The sequence below is a fragment of the Lithobates pipiens genome, unplaced genomic scaffold (genome assembly GCF_037356315.1).
Source record: "Lithobates pipiens isolate NorthernLeopardFrog02 unplaced genomic scaffold, aLitPip1_a1.2 Scaffold_3, whole genome shotgun sequence".
NCBI classification, from domain to species: domain Eukaryota; kingdom Metazoa; phylum Chordata; class Amphibia; order Anura; family Ranidae; genus Lithobates; species Lithobates pipiens.
In genome coordinates, this window is record NW_027507790.1 from 227,586,208 (window position 1) to 227,606,144 (window position 19,937).

Consider the following 19,937-nt stretch of genomic DNA (forward strand, 5'->3'; position numbering starts at 1 on the left):
GAAATATTTCTGCACCCAGGCGTCTGTGACCCTAGGATCGGCCCTTACTTTCATCCCCTTCCTGACTAGGCCAATTTTCAGTTTTCAGTGCTATTGCACGTTGAATGACAAATTCGTGCTCATGCAACACTGTACCCATATTTCAATTTTTATCATTTTTTTTAGATAGATAGCACTTTCTTTTGGTGGCATTTAATCACCACGTTTTTTTTTTCTAAACAAATGAAAAAAAGACAGAACATTTTTGATAAATCTCTGAAACCTGTACATGCCCACTTCTCACACACTGGTGCTTGCCCGGTTCATTGAGGATTGCCATTGATGCCGCTGCTGTTCCATCTCTATACAGCAGGTCCAGTTTATAGTGTGTGTCAGCTGTTCCCGGTCTGCAGACTGCATCCTAAGGGCCCCCTTTGTACCGAACGCAATTGGGTGAAGTTGGATGCATTTTTAACTGCAAAGACAGACCAGAATTAAGGTAACCCTATGGGCAAAGTTCACATAATTGCAGTGCAGTTCAGCACAGTTTAAAAAAAAAGTAAAGCATGTTGCATTTTTCCACACCAAAAATGCAGAAAATGTGCTTCAAACACCACACCTGCACCACTCACCTTTCAAGTGTTTGTTAACCTAAACAAAAAAAAAACAGATCCTGTTCCCTTAAAGCATGTTATACAGCCCAGTGCTTGTGCTGTGTAAGTTGGCCCCCTGTATCACCTAAAAAACCTGGCTGTTACTGCCTGGCTATACCCTCCCCTCTGCAAACTGACCACACTAATCAGGGCTGCTGAGCCCTGACACCGTGGACAGAGTACGTGCTTGAATAACTGCAACTAAATCCTCTTATTGCCTCTGTCCTTTTTTTAAAGCCTGTGGCGTGCAAAACACACCCAAAAACTTCTACCCGGTGCCAAAAAAAGTGCACACACATCAAGAGTGAACACAAAAACGTGCAACGGGTGTCTACTGTCCTCCACTAGGAAGGACCTTACCCTGATCCCCCGGGGCGTTAGGCTCCAGACGGGGACTGAGGTACCAATACATGGCCCATCTAACCGAAGATAGAGGACCGCCTTTCTCCAGAAGGTCTGCCGAAACAGACCCACCCAGGTACTTGGATAGGGGCTCCCTCGAAGGAAGACCCCCCAAAGAGAGGGCGAACCAAAACACACAAGAATAAAATAAACAAATAAAGTGGGGAATGGATAGTGAAGAGGGAGAGTGAAAAGGTGGCCATTGTGAATACAATGACCAGGCCCTCCGGCCAGAAACCAAAAATTCCTCTGGTCCTAGCCAAAAGGCCCAGCCCTAGAGGCAGGTGTGAAAAAGCGTGTTTACAGTGAAGTGACCTTCGTGCCAGACTTCAAAGTAACAAGCACAGTGAATGCAGGGCACCCCTGAACTGCCACTTCAGAGGCACATCACCATAGGCTTTTCAACAAAAGCATCCCAGACCACAGCAGCCCTCACCCCAGCCAGAAAGGCATGGAGATCCAGGAGCTTAGTGAGAGCCCTTTGCCATCAGGCCTCACCCTCGCTCCCATCACTCCTACCTAATTACATTCAGGAAGTACTCGCCGTTCCCCCGGTGGGAGAAAGGGGAACCAATGTTCCCTCCCAAAAAATAGACCGGAGCTAAAGCTACCCCAATCCAGGCCAGAAGGCCAGGGTCCCCTCCCCTGGCACCGACCAGTGGTTCTCCATCCTCATCAGAATACTTCCCTTTCGGCTACGAACCGCTCCAGGTAACCTTCACACAAGCAGGTTTTGCATAGCAACCGCCACCCCTGCTCCACCTCGCAGGAAACAGGGACGGAAGCAAGCGCCTCCTCCTGGTAACTGATAAGAACAAATACTACACTTGATCTTAGCCAAAAGGCCAAGAAGCGATCTTATTGCCTCTGTTTTTTTTTTTTGTTTGTTTTTTTTGCCCATCAGTTCTGTTGCACTTTCAAACCAAACATCAGTAAGAACCCACAAGGATTCTCTTCACAGTCCACAGTGCTTAACACATCACCTAGGCAAGATCTCCTCTCTCAAAGAGTTCCAAACAGAATTCAACCAGCGAATATATCTTTAAAAACAAATTTAAAACAGCCAGCCAATCCTCCCCTACCTACCCCCACCTCTCCACTCTTCCCATCTCCAAAAGGCATTTGCTTCTTCCACACCCATCCGCCGCCTATCCACCAATAGCACCAAATATAATTTAGCCATACACAAATTTAAACAGTCCTCTTCCCTCACCACACGCTTACCCCTCACCTCCCAACACCTAACCTCCCACATTACCTCTTTAAATATGGCCATAAAAACCCATACTCTCCTTTTTTTATCTCTATCCCCTTTCACCAAACCAAAAAACCAAGTATAGATATCACCACCCACCACATCCAAAATCCGACCTACAAAGGGAGCCAACAACTTCTGGACCCTCTTCACAAAAACACATCCAAAGAGCGCGTGCTCCGCTGTTTCCATCCCATTACACTTCGGCCTAGGGCACCTATCAGTCCTGGACAAATCACGAGACTTCAAAAAGGCTTTAGTTAATAAGCACTCCTGAAATGCCATCCACATCACTTCCTTTTGATGATTCGAAGGCCCCATACACATAAAATTACTCCAACATTTCTCTGTCAACTTCGGACCCAACCCCCTTATGTTTGCCACCACCTCCTCCTTTCTAAGCCATTTAATCAGAGGGCCCTTCCCCACTGCTCCAACCCCTAACTTCTTTAAATCGTACATCCTGTAAAATTGTTCAAGTCTGCCATAAAAAGAGGGTGCCACCAAGGCCATAGGCCGCTGTAAATCCCTCTCACACCATCCCCACCTCGTCAAGGACCAGCCTGCAAAGTAACGTATGAGGCATGCTGCCTTACCTCCCCCAGAAAACACCTTAAAATGTCCCAACCAAAAATGCATCCCCAAAAAGGAAGCCACATCAGGAAAGCCACAGCCCCCAAGCACGACTTTCTTCATGACCACCACCCGGGCCACCCGTTCCATCTTGGCTCCCCAGAAAAACAAAAACAAAACTCTAGTCATCTTTTGGACCCATCTAACGTTAGGAGGGAAAATCACAGAAAAGTACAATAAAATAGGCAACACCACCACCTTCACCACCAACACCTTCCCGTAAATTGATAATTTCCTCAGCCTCCAGAACTCTAATTTTTTAGAAACTCTCTCCATAGCTCTCTCAGCATTAACATTATTCAAGGGGTTTCTTTCAAAATGAGTTCCCAGTATATCTATGGATTCGGAGATTTTAACTTTAGTATTTTCCAATACCAATGAACCGCTTACAACACAAGCATGACTTTTGTCCCAATTAACATTCAGACCTGATCGACTCCCAAAAATGCTTAACAATAATTCTGCCCTCCTCACCTCCCCCTCCGAAGAACAGACCACAGTAATATCATCCATGTAACAGACCGATTTTACAACATTACCGCCACTCTCTGGGACAAAAATACCTCTCAACCTTTTATCTTTTTGTAGGTGGCAAAACAACGGCTCAATTTCACATATAAACATTAAAGGGGACAATGGGCACCCCTGTCTCACACCCGACTTAACATCAAAAGTATCAGATAAGCACCCATTAACCAAGACCTGACTCTTCAAACCATAATACATCCCTTTCAAAGTCCTAAATAATGCACAGGGGAAACCCATCCTCTCCAATACACAAAATAAAAAGGAATGAGAAACCCTGTCATAAGCCTTCTCCAAATCAAAACCCAACAAGGCTAAAGGCATATTATTCAATTGGGCATAACACGTCAAATCACGCAATAGTACCAAGATATTCATCAATCTTCGCCCCGGCACAGCACAAACTTGCCCTTCACCAACTAAAACACCCGCCACCAACCCCAACCGATTTGCCAAAAGCTTTGCCATTAATTTATAATCTACGTTTAAAAGAGTAATAGGCCTCCAACTTTTAACCTCCCTCCTCTCCCCCTTTTTAAAAATCAGAGTGATCACACCTTCCTTCATAGAACTAGATGTACAACCAGACTCTATGCACAATTTCAGAACCTCCAACAAGTAGGTCTTCAGTATTGGCCAAAATTTGATATACTACTCAACTGGCAGTCCATCCTTCCCTGGGGTTTTATTTCGTGCCATACTTCTCAATGCCTCCTCCATCTCTAATTCAGTCACACTTTTAACCAAACCTTTCACTTCCATCTCTTCAAGGTTATTATTCACCACTTGACAATAGTCCACCATTTCCTCTTTCTCCACCATCTCTCGGGCACTATATAAATTCTCATAAAAAGCTCTTACCTCCTGTACCACCTCTTCACCTTCCACCTACACTCCTCCTACCAATACAGAGCTCATCACACTTTTAGATGAACAGGTTTTTTTGAAAAAGAAACGAGTGCACTGTTCCCCTTCCTCCATTTCCTTCACTTTCGCACGGAACATTATACTTTTCCCCTTCTCCCTCAACCTCCGACTTCTCTCCATTTTAACTTCTTCTAATTCTTCTGTTACCTCCACACCTGCCTTCACACATTTGTATAAAAAATGTAATTTTTTAATCAATAACTCATCTTTCCTCTTTTCCGCTCTCACCTTCTGACCACACAATCTCTTGAAGAAAAGGCCACCCGTACCTTCACCCAATCCCACCACTGCAATATGTCCCCAAAATCCTCCTTGCAGGATACCAAAGTCTCAAAAAAGACACAAAATTTTTCATAAACACCTTCATCTTCAAGAATTGAGCAATTCAATTTCCAAAAGCCTTTACCAAACTTCACTTTAGCATCCAAATCCACTTTACACGATATTAACACATGGTCGGAGAATAAAACAGGTTCCGTAACATAGTTTAAGATACCCAAAAATTCTGAAACAAAACAAAAATCTATTCTAGAGGACACCGAACCCTTGTCTGAAAAGAAAGTGCAACATCCTTTAATCGAAAATCCCCCACCAACTCATTCAACAATCTTGAGGTCACATCCATCCCACTCACATTTTCAGATCCATGTCTATCACCACTATCCCGAATACAGTTAAAATCACCCACAACCACTACAGGAATTCTTCCAGGTATATACATTCTAATAGTATCCAAGAAATCCTTGCGCTCCCTCTTCTCAGCAGGTGCATAACAATTCAGGATCCTTAAATGCCTGCCCCCAAATTCTACCACCACCTCCAAACACCTCCCTGGCACCACAATCTCATATGAAAGAATACTTATGTTGGGATTAAGAATCAAGATACCGACTCCCTCCGCTCTGGATGCACAACAAGGAGCCCACACTGCCATACCCTTCTCCCATTCTACTAAACCAATTGGATCATCAATACCGCATTCTTGCAAACAAATCACATCCGCCTGAACATATTTCAAAAAATTAAATACTGCAGTCCTCCTACAAACTGACTTCATCCCTCTCACATTAATAGAACAAATGGTCAAAGCCATGAGAAAAAACAAAAATTTAACAGCCATCATGAACATTTAAAGGTCATCATCTTCCTCTTCTTCCTTAGCTAAAAACTTCCTCTGTCTTCAAACTACAGCTGGAGAGCTGGCAACCTCTTTACCAGAGGCTCCAGAAATAGAAATTTGCAGGGGGTCTTCCCCCGAACTGTCGCTGTCCTCCCCTTCCGCTCGGGTACGTTTACCCGTAGAACCAGACTCTGCTCCAGACAGAACCTCCATTCTTTGGCCACACTCCAGTCTGGCCTCCGTTGAAGTATCCATTCCTTCCTCTTCACTAGAAAAAAGCTCTCCCAAAACTGCAACCACGGAAAGTGGCTTCTGTCCCCCCAAAGGAACTTCAGTCTGATCCCCACTCACGATATCCCGAGATGTTCCTTCAGAAAAATCTTGACCTCGTTGACTATCCTCTTCCACCACCTCCTCTTCACGGGGGGAGTCCTGGATCTTATTACCTTTTCCATCCACCACTTCCTTACCCTCTACAGCGACAGCGTCAGTAGCCTCCGGAGCAGCAGCAGAGTCCGCCACCACGTTACTCACATCTGCTTCCGGCACACCACCACCACTCTCCCCTGCTTCATTGGGCAAAGACACAGGCACCGCATCTGCAGGGAGAACGACACCAGGAGCTGCCCACACAGTGGCTCCCCGAGGTACCCCCTCCTGTGCATCACTTGCAGGCCTCCGTACCTCCTCCCCCCGGCTTCTTCTTCCGTAATATAAATCTCTTGCCTTCAGGTATTCCTTGCACTGTCTGGCCAAATGGCCAGGCTCCTTACAAATGTCACAGGTCTTTCCCATCAGACAGTCTTTAGCCTTGTGCCCTATCTGGCAACAAAACCTGCATTTCCCCATCATTTCACATTCATTAGAAAGATGTCCATACATCATACATTTCCGACAGTACTTTGGTTGTCCTTGATAGTGCAAAAATCCTCTTTCACCCCCAATTGTAAACACTGCAGGCGGACGCTTCACTCCTCCCACACAATCTTTATCTAGCTTGAATCGTCCAAAAAACCTATATTTTCCCGTCCAAATCCCGAACCGATTTAAGACTTTTTCTCCACCCTTCAATTCCTCACAGTAATTGGCCAAAAAAGCTCTTACCAAGGCAAAATCAGCAAACGGGTTATACATATGTATAATAATCATCTTTTAATCTTGCATAAATAAAGGTACCACATCTATCATCTTCATCACCTCCACATCCTTCTTCTCCTTTGAAGCTTCAAACACATTCCAACAAACCTCGACAGAACCAAATGTGACATCGTAAATTCCCTGCATGGGAAAATCCTGTAGACACACGAGATCTCTTACCTTTACATAAAAGGTGTCTATCAACACGTCCACTACAATCATCCTCAACAAAATCTTCTCCTTGAATTCTGGCTTAACCAGGAAACGCAGCGAATCTTTCATCCCACGATTCGCCATGACAGCAGAGACGCACACCCCTAGAAAGGGGGGTCGCTCCTCGTTGCCCGGGGACTAGGCCTAGGGCCAATAGCAGCAAGGGGGGGCCCTTCGAAAAGGGACGCTCCCCCCAAGGCCGACCTTCGGGTACCCCGGGCACCTCTTGACTAAGTCACTTGCAGTCAAACTACACTTGATCTTAGCCAAAAGGCCGAGAAGTGATCTTATTGCCTCTGTACCATAATAACAAGTGTCCCTGTGTCTGTGTAATGTAAAAAAAATCTTCTGTTCTGCACCTATATAAGCGTGGCTCCCTGCTCTCAGCTGACTGAGACTGAGAAAAATTCTGGACAAAAAGGAGGCCTCCCCACCATCAGACTACACTCATCAACTTCTGTACAATCAGTTCACTCATGAATGGATCGAAATTTGGCCGGTCCCTGCTGAATCAGCTGAAATGCGATCCATCTATGGCTGGTTTACTCTGTCAAACCAGATCAAGATAATAGAAAGTTTGGGGCAAGAACTGACTAGTTCTACCTAGATTTCTTTTTCCTTGACATCATTTTCCATCACCTTGTTATTTCAAATGACAGTTCTGATCTACTGCAGGACCTGCTAATATTTAGACCATAGTGAACAATGTAATGAAAGAAAAAGATAAAGAAAAGAAAACTTATAGATATGACAGTAATGTAATGCAGTAGATTTTAAAGCAGAGCTCCAGCCTGAGAAAAAAAATAATAAAAGTCAGCAGCTACAAATACTGTAGCTGCTGACTTTTAACCCCTTCGCTCCTGTGCTACAGCCAAAAGACGGCAACAGCACTAGGGATGGCCGAACTGTTTGCCCGGTGGTCGTTTTGCGGCAAATTTTGTGTGTTCGCGATTCGTCCCATCGGCGGACTATTGCCGCTGTTCGCCCGGCAGACATATGTGTTTACAGTGTGAAAGAACTTTGACCCATGATGACACATCCATCATGGGGTACAGGACAGCCAATTGAGACATTTCAGCACATGGACAATTGGACATTCCCCCTACCTTATGAATAGACCTGATCTGGCGGCCATTTTACATTCTGTCTTATGTCATTATAGGGAGAGGTTGCCGTGTGGAACAGGGAGAGACTATAGTGACACAAATCACTAGCTATTAGGTCCACAAAAGTCCTTTTAAGGACTGGTATGGTATAGGTGTAGTACAGTATAAAGGGTTCAGTGCACTGCTGTGCTGGTGATTGCAGCAGCCTGTCTTCTGTCAGTGCAGGGAGGGACAGGACACTGTGTGCAGCAGGGACAGTCAGTTTAATCACTAGCTATTACTATTAGGTCCACAAAGGTCCTTTTAAGGACTGGTATAGGTGTACAGTATATAGGGTTGTACACATATAAAATACTTTCTTCCAAATATAGAAAGAATATTATACTTGACTGCTGCTTTCCTTTATCAGTGTAGGGACTGAGGTACAGTCTGCAAATCACTAGCTACTAGTTCCACAAAGGTCCTTGTAAGGACTGGTATAGGTGTACAATATATAGGGTGCTGGTGCGCTGCTGCAGATTACTGCCCTATTCTGCAGAAGTCCTTTATCAGTGTAGGGACTGAGGTACAGTCTGCAAATCACTAGCTTCTAGGTCCACAAAAGTCCTTGTAAGGACTGGTATAGGTGTACAATATATAGGGTGCGGGTGCACTGCTGTAGATTACTGCCCTATTCTGCAGCAGTCCTTTATCAGTGTAGAGACTGAGGTACAGTCTGCAAATCATTAGCTGCTAGGTCCACAAAAGTCCTTGTAAGGACTGGTATAAGTGTACAATATATAGGGTGCTGGTGCACTGCTGCAGATTACTGCCCTATGCTGCAGCAGTCTTTTAACAGTGTAGGGACTGAGGTACAGTCTGCAAATCACTAGCTACTAGGTCCACAAAGGTCCTTGTAAGGACTAGTATAGGTATACAATATATAGGATGCTGGTGCACTGCTGCAGATTACTGCCCTATTCTGCAGCAATTCTTTATCAGTGTAGGGACTGAGGTACAGTATGCAAATCACTAGCTACTAGGTCCACAAAGGTCCTTGTAAGGGCTGGTATAGGTGTACAATATATAGGATGCTGATGCACTGCTGTAGATTACTTCCCTATTCTGCAGCAGTCCTTTATCAGTGTAGGGACTAAGGAACAGTCTGCAAATCACTAGCTACTAGGTCCACAAAGGTCCTTGTAAGGGCTGGTATAGGTGTACAATATATAGGATGCTGATGCACTGCTGTAGATTACTTCCCTATTCTGCAGCAGTCCTTTATCAGTGTAGGGACTAAGGAACAGTCTGCAAATCACTAGCTACTAGGTCCACAAAGGTCCTTGTAAGGACTGGTATAGGTGTACAATATATAGGGTGCTGGGGCACTGCTGCAGATTACTGCCCTATTCTGCAGCAGTCCTTTATCAGTGTAGGGACTGAGGTACAGTCTGCAAATCACTCGCTACTACGTCCACAAAGGTCCTTGTAAGGACTGGTATAGGTGTACAATATATAGGGTGCTGATGCACTGCTGCTGACTGCTGCCCTATTCTGCAGCAGTCCTTTATCAGTGTAGGGACTGAGGTACAGTCTGCAAATCACCACTAGCTACTAGGTCCACAAAGGTCCTTGTAAGAACTGGTATAGGTGTACAATATATAGGGTGCTGGTGCACTGCTGTAGATTACTGCCCTATTCTGCAGCAGTCCTTTATCAGTGTAGGGACTGAGGTACAGTCTGCAAATCACTAGCTACTAGGTCCACAAAGGTCCTTGTAAGGACTGGTATAGGTGTACAATATATAGGGTGCTGATGCACTGCTGCAGAATACTGCCCTATTCTGCAGCAGTCCTTTATCAGTGTAGAGACTGAGGTACAGTCTGCAAATCACTAGCTATTAGGTCCACAAAGGTCCTTGTAAGGACTGGTATAGGTGTACAATATATAGGGTGCTGGCGCACTGCTGCTGACTGCTGCCCTATTCTGCAGCAGTCCTTTATCAGTGTAGGGACTGAGGTACAGTCTGCAAATCACTAGCATCTAGGTCCACAAAGGTCCTTGTAAGGACTGGTATAGGTGTACTATTTGGTGTGCAGTATATAGGTTTGTAATACATGTATAAAATACTTGCACATATAGAAAGCATAGTATAGTGCATTTCCACTGTGCAGCATTGTGACTGCTGAGCGGTTCTGCAGAGATACTACAAAGAGTGACAAATGCAATAAAAAAAGTATTATAACTGGTGTGATAGACCAGTGGCCCCCAAAAACAAAAGATTGAAGCGGGGTGTTATATACCTTCTTCCACATACATACTGCACTTCTCTAGAGACTTTTGTCACAGGGTCATTTAAAAAATGACAGGCAGAGGAAGAGGCAGGCCCTTCCACAGGGGTGGTAGGGGTAGGGCAGGAGCAACAGACTTGAGCCAAAGTGGCAAATTGCAGAAGGTGCATGTGATTACGTCAAAGGACGCACCAGACTTGGTTGAGTGGCTCACTCAGCCTTACTCTTCTGCACCCTCCTCATCCTCTCGATCTGCACCCTCTTCTTCACTCTCTGCTATGTGCACCCCCAAAGACACTACCACCAACACCACCACCACCATATACCTTCCGCTTGAGTCACAGGAATTATTTTCTGATCCATATCAAGACATTTCCGATGCGCAGCCACTCTTGGCATTGGATCAGGAAGAGGAGGTAGCAACAACCACCGCTCAGCAGTCTGACGACAGTACCCAGATCAGCCCAAGGAGGAGGTTTGTCCCCGCTGTTGCTGCCTACTCCGAGATCTCTAATTATAGCGGTGGGGAAGGTGACGTCGATGATGACATGTCTAGTGATGCCACGTGGGTGCCCACAAGAGAGGAAGAGGAGGGGAGTTCAGAGGGAGATATGGACCAGCAGATAGGGAGGAGAAGCAGGAAGAACTTAGATTGCACAGGAGGGACAAAGCAGAATGCGAATGTATCAGGAGCAAGGCATCAACCATGTACGGTCACATCTGGCGCTCCCAGGACGCCGGCACATGGCTCCGCAGTGTGGGCTTTTTTTAACGTGTCCGCTAATGACAATAGTGTTGCCATCTGCAATCTTTGCAGTCAACGCATAAGTCGCGGTAAGCCCAACACTCACCTAGGGACGACCGCCTTAAGAAGGCACATGAGCTGCCATCACTGAGCCCAGTGGGAGCAACGGAACACACAAAGCCCCACTCCAGGCTCTCACCGTCCAGCCTCGTCTTCTACTTCTCCTTCTCCTCTCTCCTCACAATTGTCCTCCACTCACGTTTTTCTGCAAAAAGGCAGGCTTCCGTGGGCCAAATGTTCGAGCATAAAAAAATGATGATGCCGGATAACCCTCTTGCCCAACGGTTGACGGCTGGCTTTTGTCAGAACTGATAGCCCGCCAACTACTGCCATATAAACTGGTGGACTCGGAGGCCTTTCGAAAATTTGTGGCCATTGGAACACCACAATGGAAGGTCCCAGGAAGGAAGTATTTCTCACAGAAGGGCATCCCAGAGCTATATGGCCATGTTCAGCGGCAAGTGAATGTATCTCTGGCACACAGTGTCGGTGCCAAGATGCATCTGACCACAGACACGTGGTCTAGCAAACACGGGCAGGGAAGGTATATTTACTGCCCACTGGGTGAACCTTCTGATGGCCGTCAAGCATGTAACCCGTGGCACCCGTGTAGATTTGGTTTTACCGCCACGGATTGCATGCAGGCCTGGCTCTTCTTCTCCTCCTCCTCCTACTCCATCCTCCTCCCTCTCCTCCTCAGCTGACTCCTCCTTTTCCGCTGCTAGTGTCTCTTCCGCTGCGCCGCCCAAGCTCCCCAGAACCTATTCAACATGCCAGGTGAGACATTGCCATGCCGTGCTGCATCTGTTGTGCCTGGAAGCCAAGAGCCACACTGGCCCGGCACTCCTTTCAGCTTTGCGTTCACAGGCAGATCAGTGGCTAACACCGCTCAATTTGACAGTTGGTAAAGTGGTGTGTGACATCGGTGTCAATCTGTTTAGCGCATTGAAACAGGGCAAAATTACACATGTGCCATGCATGCCACACATCTTAAACTTGGTCGTGCAGCGATTCGTTGTCAAATACCCTGGGGTCCATGACATCTTGCGGCAGGCAAGGAAAATCTCGGCCCATTTCAGAAGATCTTACACAGCCATGGCTCGCCTTGCTGACATTCAGCGGCGACACAATCTGCCGGTCAGACATCTTATTTGCGATTGCCCAACGCGATGGAACTCAACCTTCTATATGCTTGATAGGCTGCTCCAGCAGAAACGTGCAGTTAACGTCTACCTGTAGGAACTCTGCGGCAGAACAGGTTCTGGGGAGCTGGGTTTTTTTTCCCTGCACCAGTGGCTGCTAATGCGCGACGCATGCAGACTTCTGTGGCCATTTGATGAGATCACCAAACTGGTCAGTCGCAGCCATGGCGCCATCAGTGACATGGTACCTTATGCCTTCTTTATGGAGCGTGCATTACGTTGTGTCATTGATCAAGCCATGGAGGAGCAGGAGCGGGAAGGTGAGGAAGTCGCAGTGCTGGATGAATTCCCAGGGGGGCTACTCTATCTGAGACAAGTCAACAACAGGAGTCTGAAGAGGAGTCAGAGGAGGATGGTGCCGGGGCGGATGAGGAGGAGCAAGAAGAGCATGCTTTAAACCTTTCTGGGATCCCTGTTGTTGTGCGTGGATGGGGAGAGGAGAACGAGGAGGATGACATTATCCTGGATGATGAGCAGGAGCCTGGCCACCACACCGCTTCCAGTTTAGTGCAAATGGGGGCCTTCATGCTCCAGTGTTTTAACAGGGACCCTCGTATAAAAAGCATAAGGGTCAAGGACCAATACTGGGTGGCAACGTACTTAGACCCCCGGTACAAACACAAAATGGCGGAAATGTTACCACCGTCACAGAGGGCTGTCAGAATGGAGCACTTCCAGGCCTTGCTTCGAGAAATGCTGCATTCTGCTTTTGCGTGCGCTGGCAGAGGAGCAATTCCCACTCCCAGAGAAAGAGTTGTGGGTACCAATCCAACAGCGCCTGCAAGAAGAGGGCGGTTTGAAGATGTGTGGTGACTTCTGATATGAGGTCATTCTTTCAGCCGACCCATCTACAGGTGTCATCCGGATCCAGCATCAGGGAACGCCTAGACCGTCAGGTGTCCGACTACATCGGATTAACGGCCAATGTGGACGCTCTAAGGAGTGATGAACCCCTGGACTACTGGGTGGGCAGGCTTGACCTCTGGCCAGAGCTTGCCCAATTTGCAATGGAACTGTTGGCTTGCCCCTCGTCCAGTGTCCTGTCCGAAAGGACGTTCAGGGCAGCAGGGGGGATCGTGACCAATAAGCGCACTCGCCTAGCTCACGACAGTGTTGACTACCTCACATTTCTAAAAATGAATGAAGCATGGATCTCGGAGGAATTCAACACATGTGACCAGTAGACCATGTATATCTCTATAAACGATTTATTTAATCGAGCACACAGACCTTTTTTCTTCATTTGGCTCACTTCCTTGTCCAAAAAAAGCACACCGTACTATATGCCCGTACCCTCCTGGTTGAAGAGGTTGAGCGGTGTCATATTTTTGGGGCCCAGCAGCAAGTTGCTGGTATCAGTGCTGCTGTCAGTGCTCTCTATCTCGGTGCTGGTGTCAGTGCTCTATATCATGGTGCTGGTGTCAGTGCTCTATATCACAGTGCTGGTGTCAGTGCACTCTATCACGGTGCTGGTGTCAGTGCTCTATATCACGGTGCTGGTGTCAGTGCACTCTATCTCAGTGCTGGTCTCAGTGCTCTCTATCATGGTGCTGGTGTCAGTGCTCTCTATCATGGTGCTGGTGTGGTGTCAGTGCTCTCTATCTCGGTGCTGGTGTGGTCTCAGTGCTCTCTATCACGGTGCTGGTGTCAATGCTCTCTATCACGGTGCTGGTGTGGTGTCAGTGCTCTCTATCTCTGTGCTGGTGTCAGTGCTCTCTATCACGGTGCTGGTGTGGTGTCAGTGCTCTCTATCTCGGTGCTGGTGTGGTCTCAGTGCTCTCTATCATGGTGCTGGTGTCAGTGCTCTCTATCATGGTGCTGGTGTGGTGTCAGTGCTCTCTATCTCGGTGCTGGTGTCAGTGCTCTCTATCACGGTGCTGGTGTGGGGTCAGTGCTCTCTATCTCGGTGCTGGTGTGGTGTCAGTGCTCTCTATCATGGTGCTGGTGTCAGTGCTCTATATCAAGGTGCTGGTGTCAGTGCACTCTATCACGGTGCTGGTGTCAGTGCTCTCTATCACGGTGCTGGTGTCAGTGCACTTTATCACGGTGCTGGTGTCAGTGCTCTATATCACAGAGCTGGTGATCATCTCCTGCACCCACTTCATAGCCTACCCTGACCTTTCCTCTCCTCCATTGCCTTCATGCGCTCCTGAGTCCTGAATTGTCAAAATTTCACATATAAAAAAAGAATGCTTGTAGTTGTCGATACCAGATTCACTTCATACATGTGTTATGTCAGTGGCCATGTGGTGGGACTATGTGTGCACAGCTAGTAATTATTTTGTGGCTGGAAATATGACCTGTAGGTTTTTAAAGTTCGCCTGCCATTGAAGTCAATGGGGCCTGCCGCGAACTTTGCGGTTCACGAACTTCGGCCTCATTCGCGTTCGCGAATCGTCCCGTCGGAACTTCGTCCATCTCTAAACAGCACAGGCCTAAATTGCTGGGAGGACATCCATGTACGTTCTCTCCTGCATGAGCTGCCACAGCCCCCTGCAGGGCGCGTGCAGTGTGCTCTGTGATCAGCGAGTCACTGAGACTTGACTGATCACAGATTGGAGTAAAAGGTCAATCCCGACCCCTTACCACGTGATCAGCTGTCAGCCAATGACAGCTGATCATGTGATGTAAACAGAGACGGTAATTGTCTATTTTTTTCCTCATGCTCACAGCATGAGGAGAGAAAAAGAGCTGAGCCCTGGCTTCTATCAGAGGGACATCATTACCGAACACGAAGAGCCACCGCCACCTCATCTGTGCCCATAAGTGCCACCTGCCAGTGCAAATCAGTGCTGCTTATCATTGCCCCCCAGTGCCCACCAGTGCAACCTATTAATGCCCACCAGTGCCACCTATCAGTGCTGCCTATCAGTGTCACCTGCCAGTAGCTATCAGTGCCCATCAGTGCCACCTATTAGTGCCCATCAGTGCCACCTATCAGTGCCCTTCAGTGTCACCTATCAGTGCCCTTTAGTGCCACCCATCAGTGCCACCTATCAATGTCACCTATCAGTGCCCACCAGTTGCACCTTATCATTGCCCATCAGTGCCGCCTTATCAGTGCCCATCAGTTCCACATTATCAGTGCCACATTATCAGTGCCCATCAGTGCAGCCTATCAGTGCCCATTAGCGCACATCAATGAAGGAGAAAATTATCTGTTTGCAAAATTTTATAAAAAAAACTATGAAAACTGATTTCTTTTTCAGAATTGTTATTCTTTTTTTGTTTGTTTAGCAAAAAATAAAAACCCCAGTAGTGATTAAATACCAACAAAAGAAGGCTCTATTTATAAAATTTTCATTTAGGTACAGTGTACCATGACTGCGCAATTGTCATTCAAAGTGCGGCAGCAATAAAAGCTGAAAATTGGCAGGAAGGGGGTTTAAGTAGGCAAGTGGTTAATATAAGGACACTTACCTGTCCAAGGACCCCATGATGTTGGCACCCCAAGCCTATCCATCGATTGGCTTTGAGTGAAGGCACTGGCATTGCAAGCAAGTGAAACCGGCAGTGAAGCCTTCACACATGTGCCTTCAGCATGTATCCCTCCCTACCCCACCTTCTCCACCCCCCCCCCCCCCATCACACCTGTTGCTCATTGAAATGCCATTTTGACTTTGACTAAGACTGTATGACTTGATGACCTGTTTTTGGTAATGTTTTTGGAAATGCTTTCAGGGTAATGCGGCGTCATGCATGATGTGATGTTTCGGGGTATTATTACTCTGCGCAACACATCAGGCATCATACCGCAGGATGAATGTAATTTATTTGTATGCTTGGAACTGTATTGTTATGTAGTGTATTTATGCGCTGCGTCGCAGTACAGTGTGGAATGTACCCTGTTCAAAGTATTTTGTTTTTTGTATATTTTCTTGCAAAATAAAGTATACATTTTCAATCAAAAAATTTGACATTTACATTGAAACCCCACTAGAATGTGACGTTCACATCAAGACTCCATCAGTATGTGAAATCTACATTGAGACTCCACCGGAATGTGAAATCCACATTGAGACGCCACCAAAAAGTGATTTTCACAGTGGGACTATACCAGAATGTGATCTTTACATGAAGACTGCACCAGCATGTGAATTTCACACTGAGACTCCACAAAAAAACACTTTCACATTGAGACTCCACAATAATGTGACATTCATATAGAGACTCCACCAGAATGTGACTTTCACATGGAGATTCCACCAAAATGTGACCTTCACATTCTGACAGGTCTATCTCTGCACAGTGAGTGGAGACAGACCTGTCATCCGCCTGTTCAGCAGTGCTGCCAACCTACCAGATTGAAAAATGACTGACACGACACTCAAAATTTACTGGCACCGTTAAGTTTTTACTGTCATATTTAAAAGTTACAAAATTACTGTTTTAAGTGCAAATTTCAGTATTTAAGCTACAAACAAGTACAATATGCAATCAGCAAAGTGATTTAAGGTAAATATTAAGGAAAAAACATATAACTTATTTTATTTTCAATATAGTAAATAAGTAGCTCGAGGTCAGGTATCGAGAGGGCAAGAAATTAGAATGGGCGGCACACACATACATGAAATTGACTCTCACAGTGACACTGTCAGCAGTGTGCAGTAGCACAGATGATGATGGCACCCAGCCAACATGTCACCTCCCCTCCTAAGTCCCAGTGAACCTCTCTCTCCATGCCAGGTGGTCCCTTCAGTCCACTCCCGGCTTGCCTTCCTCCCGTTCCACAGACCTGCACATGAGCCTCCGGCTGCTCCGTTCCCTTGCACCTTGACTTCACGCAACACATTGCCGGTGCAGTCCAAACACACTGTAGCAGGCACTCGGATGGTCTTGGCCAAACGTCACAGCCATATTTTTTACTGGCAACCTTTTTCTTTCACTGCCATTTACTGGTAGGAGAAAAGTGCCCATTTTTTACTGGCTGCCAGTAAAAATATTGGCGGATGGCAACACTTCTGCTCAGTGGGGATCAACAGAGCGATCCCCCGCTGAGCAAGCAGAGTCTGTCAAAACGGATCTGCCTTGTGTGAAAGGATCCTAGGACTGGGATGCCATTAAAGTTCATGTGCGTGCAATGGCAGGTGTCCCAATACTTTTGACAATATAGTGTAGATGAGGGATCTCCACCAGCATTGGAGTGAGAACAATAACACTAGACTAGAGCATTTCTGATTCATTCTAAACCAGAGGAAGGCAACCTGGGTCCATCCAGCTGTTGTGGAACTACATTTCCCATGAGGCATTGCAAGGCTGGCAGTTACAATTAATCCCAGGGGCATGATGGGACTTGTAGTTCTGCAACAGCTGGAGGGCCCAAGATTGCCTACCCCTGCTCTAAACTGATGTTGTAAATAAAGGTTGTTAAAGCACCACCTATAGACAAAATTAGGCACTGCCATTTTTTCGCTTTACAGTTTGACGTGTTTTTTATTTACTTGACGCAACCTCATCTTTCAGATTTTACAGAGAAACTGGGGATGATGTTGTGTTTGAGTGCATCAAAAGTCATTTTAGTGCATTTTTTTTCCTGAAAACATACATTTTAACGTTTGTGAAAAATTACAAATTTGCTCCAAAATTCAAAACCTGCAAATTCCTCTTTTTTTTTAATTTAATTTAAAATGACTCATTCTGTTCATTGTGAGCTCTGGATCGCTCCTGTTAGATTACACAAACACATGCCTGCTGGGGTATACTGGGACAGACTGGTTGGAGACCGGCCAGTGTCAGAGACGACATTGTGAAACCCACCAAAGCAATTTACAGCGAGAGAAATACGCCCCCGCCCCCCCCCCCCCCCCCTTTTCACCACTCTGAGCTGTGTGACAGCAGAACCTATGTGATCTACATATCCCCGCCTACAAACACGCCTCTTAACGGCTCTGAACTGGGACAGGCGAGGTACAGAACCAGCTCATCTACATATGCCCGCCTACAAACACGCCTCTTCGCGGCTCTGAGCTGTGTGACAGCAGAACCTATGTGATTGTGATCTACATATTCCCGCTTACAAACACGCCTCTTCGCCGCTCTGCGCTAGGGGGACAGAACCATCTCATTTACTTATCCCCGCCTACAATACAAACACGCCTCTCTGTTGACAAGGAAAGACATGGCAGAGGGAGAGCGCCCATGTTATCTGCATGTCCCCGCCCATACCTAAAAACTCCACTCAGTGAATGGGTGACAATTTTTGATCACCACTCACTTCCTTCTTTATCTATATATCACTGGCCACAGGGACACTACTCAGTGAATGGGCGGCACACTTATGAACATATCACCGCCCCCCTTAGAATAGGCGGCACCCAGATAACAGGCCACAGTTCCGCGGCGTTAATGGGCGGTACCCTCCTTATCTATATATCACCGCCCATACTTCTAGATTCGTGTTCTCCAAAGGGAAAGGGGCGTGACTCGATGAGCTTTGTGTCCGTTCACAACAGGCAGACCTCAGAAGGGGCGGCGCCTTCGAATCTTTCTAACACCGCCCACAGACACGCCTTTCTGTAGCATGCCGTGGCTGCTGTAAGAGATGATGGGCGGTCTCAGTTCGCCTTGTCCCCGCCCATGTTGATCTTCTCGCCGGTCTGTCGCTGGAGCCGCACGTAGTCAGTTGTTGTCGGATCTCCGGACAGGACGGATTCATTGAGCGATCCGCCGTGCCGGGGAATGAGTCTACGGACCGGACCTCCTTGTTGTTGTTGTCTCCAGCCTTGTAGTGTGATCCGCTCTCCTGTACGGATTGGTCTTCCCCCTGCAGAACTTTATCCGGGAGGTGTGACTGGGGGGGGCCGGTATGAGAAACCAGCAAACTTCTATCATCAGAGAGAATAATGTGTTCTTCCCGGAGATAGAGCCTCTGTCTGCCCGATCCTTCCAGACACAAAGCCACAAATCCGCCATGTGTATCACCGGCAGCAGCCGTGGCCCCGTACACAGCACCGTCCACCGAGCCCGGGCCGCCAGCGAGTGCGCCAGCCACCGAGGTAAGATTCGGGGACCCCGGGGGGCCCCCTTTTCCCAGCAACAAGGATTTCTACTTCTGTCCATCCAGTCCTGACATTTACACAGCTCTGCCACACCGTGCACGACTCCTGATTATTCTCTGCTGCGGGTCAAAGATTTGGACCCAGAAAGGAAATGTCATCTATGGCTGCGATCGCATCTCTGTGTCGCGTGAACATGCGTTCCCCCTTTTTTTTGGCGTGTTATCGCACTACACGCATGGGGCAGCACAGACATTTCTCCAATATGACAATAGAAGCGCCACCTTTTGTGGATGTTGAGCGGTTCGTTATTTACCGCACTTGGCTTGTGCTCGCAAAAACGCACGCCTGTCGGCGCAGTTGGCAATAAGCGGCTCTGCAAGACCAAGGTGCGTTTGACAGATGTCTATGTAGCCTTCCATGTGGTGACTGGGTTAGATCTCATCTTTGAGCCTTTTTATTTTTGTTGATCCTGCCAGTGATGTACTTCCTGTCCTCTGGTGACAACGCTCACCACATTGCATCTATGGAGAAGCAATGTTGTCACCCTTGGCCAGTGATGGCGAACCTTGGCACCCCAGATGTTTTAGTTCCAAAACATCTGGGGTGCCAAGGTTTGCTATCACTGACCTAGGCTGTGCAGCTGATTTGGACTACAAGCACCCCCTCCTCATCGGAGCTTGCTCACACTCTCTGAGAAGAGATCCATGATGGA

The 19,937-nt window shown here is 47.1% G+C and overlaps 1 protein-coding gene and 1 pseudogene across 1 annotated transcript in view; one reads left to right on the top strand and one right to left on the bottom strand.

The window, feature by feature from the left end:
• Positions 1-1,759: 1,759 nt before the first annotated feature.
• LOC143941767 (U2 spliceosomal RNA) lies at positions 1,760-1,891 on the bottom strand (annotated as a pseudogene).
• Positions 1,892-18,816: 16,925 nt separating this feature from the next.
• Positions 18,817-19,937, top strand: part of RANBP3L (RAN binding protein 3 like) — a 73,709-nt gene continuing 72,588 nt past the window's right edge. Inside the window, exon 1 of the mRNA XM_077462855.1 lies at positions 18,817-19,222. Within this exon, the coding sequence (XP_077318981.1) occupies positions 19,033-19,222 (190 nt within the window). The 5' untranslated portion in view covers positions 18,817-19,032. The remainder of the gene's footprint in view (positions 19,223-19,937) is intronic.